The sequence below is a fragment of the Rhagoletis pomonella genome, unplaced genomic scaffold (genome assembly GCF_013731165.1).
Source record: "Rhagoletis pomonella isolate Grant_MI unplaced genomic scaffold, Rhpom_1.0 Rhpom_scaffold_00001, whole genome shotgun sequence".
In the NCBI taxonomy this organism is placed as follows: domain Eukaryota; kingdom Metazoa; phylum Arthropoda; class Insecta; order Diptera; family Tephritidae; genus Rhagoletis; species Rhagoletis pomonella.
In genome coordinates this window covers 10,530,854-10,534,316 of record NW_023458555.1, presented here as the reverse complement: position 1 = coordinate 10,534,316, position 3,463 = coordinate 10,530,854, and the positions used below count along the sequence as shown (strand labels likewise).

General features: G+C 33.4%; 1 protein-coding gene across 1 annotated transcript; it reads left to right on the top strand.

The window, feature by feature from the left end:
• The first annotated feature begins 77 nt into the window (after positions 1-77).
• Positions 78-2,973, top strand: LOC118752210 (growth hormone-regulated TBC protein 1-like). The gene is made up of 3 exons (XM_036487066.1): positions 78-87; positions 544-656; positions 734-2,973. The coding sequence occupies exons 1-3, from the start codon at positions 78-80 to the stop codon at positions 953-955; spliced, it is 345 nt and encodes a 114-aa protein (XP_036342959.1). The 3' UTR covers positions 956-2,973.
• The last annotated feature ends 490 nt before the right edge of the window (positions 2,974-3,463 follow it).

The following is a 3,463-nucleotide window of genomic DNA, read 5'->3' as shown; positions in this document are numbered from 1 at the left end:
AAGAATGGAATGTTTTTCAATATTTCTACAGTGTTAAAAAATAGTTTAGCCATATTGAGTGTTCTGTAAATTAAATAATGTCGTATAGTATGTTTATCCTTGCAACATGTAGTCAATCCCTTGTTCACGCTTTTATAATTGGTATAATTGGATGATGGCATACTTCTTGAAAGACATCTGTTATGCGAAGAAGGTTAAAGGGGAGTCGAATTATTGTTAAAACAGAGTCCAAATAACGTCGTCGATAGAAACTCGATTCGAAATTGAATTTTTAGGTTACGGCATACCTCGACGAGCCTGCCTTCTCAATACAAATTATATTGGAGCAAAAAGAGCTCAGAAACACATTCGATACGAAAGTACTTTCCGATAGCCCTTTGATTTGTGTAGTTATCAATATCATCATACTTTTGCTCGATTAAAATCACTAATTTTAAGGTTGTTTGATTACTAGGGGTAGTTTTATACTTTGCAAATTGAAAATATCAACACGCTTGGAATAAAATATGTTATAGTTTAAACAAATTTCCTTTTTCCTTTCAGGCTTACCATATGCTGTGATAGCGAGCAAATGGTTCATTTGCATATTCGCTGAGGTGCTTCCTGTTGAAACCGTGCTGCGTATTTGGGACTGTGTCTTTGCGGAGGGATATAAGGTAGGCCACACAAACATATGAACCACTTGTCTATTAAATTCGAGCACTCTTTTTTCCATTTCCTTTGTCTTGTTTAGATTGTCTTTCGCGTTGCGCTAGCATTATTCCTAACACATAAAACAGCAATACTCGGTTGCGATGATATCGCCGCATTAGCGAATTTATTTCGTGAAAATATGATGCAAGGTGACATTGTTACCAACTGCCATAGTTTTATAGAAGCCATGTTCAAAATACGTTTGAAACGTAGTGAGCTGGAGGCGTTACGCAAAGTGTGCGTAGGACGCAATAATACCTAAGAAGAAACTATTTAAAGGAGTACTACAACCAAATGCAAAATCTTCATAAACTATGTAGTACTTGCGGCTTAAGTTACTTAAAACACCTACGTACATACTAACTAAATAACTAAAGGCAACACACAAACTACCTAATTGTCATACGTATGTATGCACAACAACACAACACAAGCTAATAATCATAGGATAATTGGTATGTGACAAACTTAAATGAGTAGCAATGATTAAATGTTAGGAAACCAGCTAATGTTCATTACGTTAGAGGAAATGCTTATTAGCCACAAAAGTATCGAATTGCTTTCAACAAAACATAAGTTTAGAATCGAAGAACAATGATAATAATACAACATGTTTAACATATTTAGATATGTATACACAAGAATACACTAAGGCATTAAACGCAACCAAACTACCAAAATATATAGAAAGTAATTTAAGTTACAAATATTTACATAAATAGTTTTAGATTAAAGATAAGAGTTTACCATAATTATAGAATGTGCGCATACTTGTATTTATTACATATATTCTATATGTATGTATGGACTTACGCATGTGTTTAAATGTATGCAAATGTATGGGAGTGTGAAATTTAATGGCATGAGTATGCTTACATTAGACAAATAGTTGCTATGATTGCTATTGTTATTTGTTTAGTAAAATCTAAAAGAAGTAAACGCTGAGCAATGCTTTTGTGTACAACAAATTAAATTATTTTGCGTGCTGAAATTAGTTTTAAGTAGCTTAATGATGGAGTATGATCAATGCCATGTTTTTAAACTGCAGATAGATATTACAATTGTTCGCATTTTGAAGCGGAATTGAAGCTTAAATTGGCAAAAACATGTTAATGGAAGAGGTAGCAAATACATATGTAGTTGCCTTTTGGCGGAAGTTTACATTAATATAAATACTTTAAGTATTCTTTTCACTTCCAGTATCTCGAAAGTTAAATTTTTATTACAATTATTTCTGAAATACTTATACCTGAGTATTGTTTAACGGATGTTTAAAGAACTTATGTAGATCGAGTTTGCATGAACAAATCAAAGTGTTGCCGTATGGCTTCAACATTTAATTATGTAGTTTATTGCATTGCTTGGAACTGAAATTATTGATATACTTTGTGCATTTAAAAGAGATTTGGGTTGGACTCGTGATTGCGATACACAGCTTGATGCGACTTGCCGGGTGCAACAGCGAGCCAATGATGCGACTTATTAGCGGACAAATCCTTGGAATCGTAGAAACTATTCAGCTATGATATCAGGTTTCCAAAAGCGATTTTTTCAATCCTGTCCATAATCGGCAGTCTGTTGCTTGGTTTCGAAAACACTGCGTTTCAGTAGCAGTCGCAGGGAGTTTTGTTGTTTTTGGCTTCGTTAAATATACCCTTTGAATGTTGAATTCTGAGAGATTTTGGCATTGTGTCAGTTGTGTTTATACAGCAACTGTTAGAGCCTTTTAATGAAATAATAATAAATGGAGTGTTCCAAACGATTTCAGCCATGAAATCATGTGAAATCGATCTACAAAGCGGCGCTGAGTTAATGTTTAATACATTTCTATGTTTTAAATTTTAATAGTTGATAGCATCGGACAAATTTAGTTATATAATATTATTGTTTTCATAGATGTATGGATAGTTTATCTCTTGTAATACTTAAGAATAAAAAATTGTTCATAAAAAGCTTTCTTAAACTATTAAAATGGTATTATTTTGCACATAAATAAGTTGAAACTGAAAATAAAAATTTAGGAACTTGAAGCATGTTGCACACTAGAATAGAAATTTATTTAGTCAAATTGAAGATTAATGAAACAAAATATTGGCACTCACAGCTATGAACAAATTAGATGGCTTAAGAATTGAAAACAAATGAACTAAGTAGAGGATAAATGTGTGTTTAAACAATAATAGTTTTAGTAGCGGGCTCCAACCAACGAAATACTGGACTAAAATTGAATGCAGACCACAAATTTTATTTGCAATGTTCTATAATACAAACACACACACACACACATGCGTACATACATACATGCATACACACAACGCTTGACACTATCGCTAACACCCGATTTACATGATTCAAGTACTTGAAAGCAATTCTTGCTCATTCTCTTTTGTGTTTTTCTATTTGCTTTTACACGTTTCAATTCTGTTGAATACAAGTTTTTGGTTCTTTAAATGGGAAGCAACGAAAATGCCAAAAGCAAAGCAAGAAAGTTGAAAGGACTTGACGGTACAGACGCATGTGTACTCGTCCCTTTTCTTCTCAACCCCTCTCTTCCACATGCGAGCAGAATTGAATTCAATACTTGAACTGTGTAAAAGCAGTCTATGTCATCCGAAAAATTACTAAGCAATCGTCTGGAGATGGCAATTGAAAAAGCACTCCGTTTATCGGAAACACAAAACCGGGTTTAAAAAGTTTAGATCAACAATTGATGCCACCTAAAGAGTGTTCTCTTCTTCTTCTTATTTGGCGCTGTAACCGCCTAAGCGAT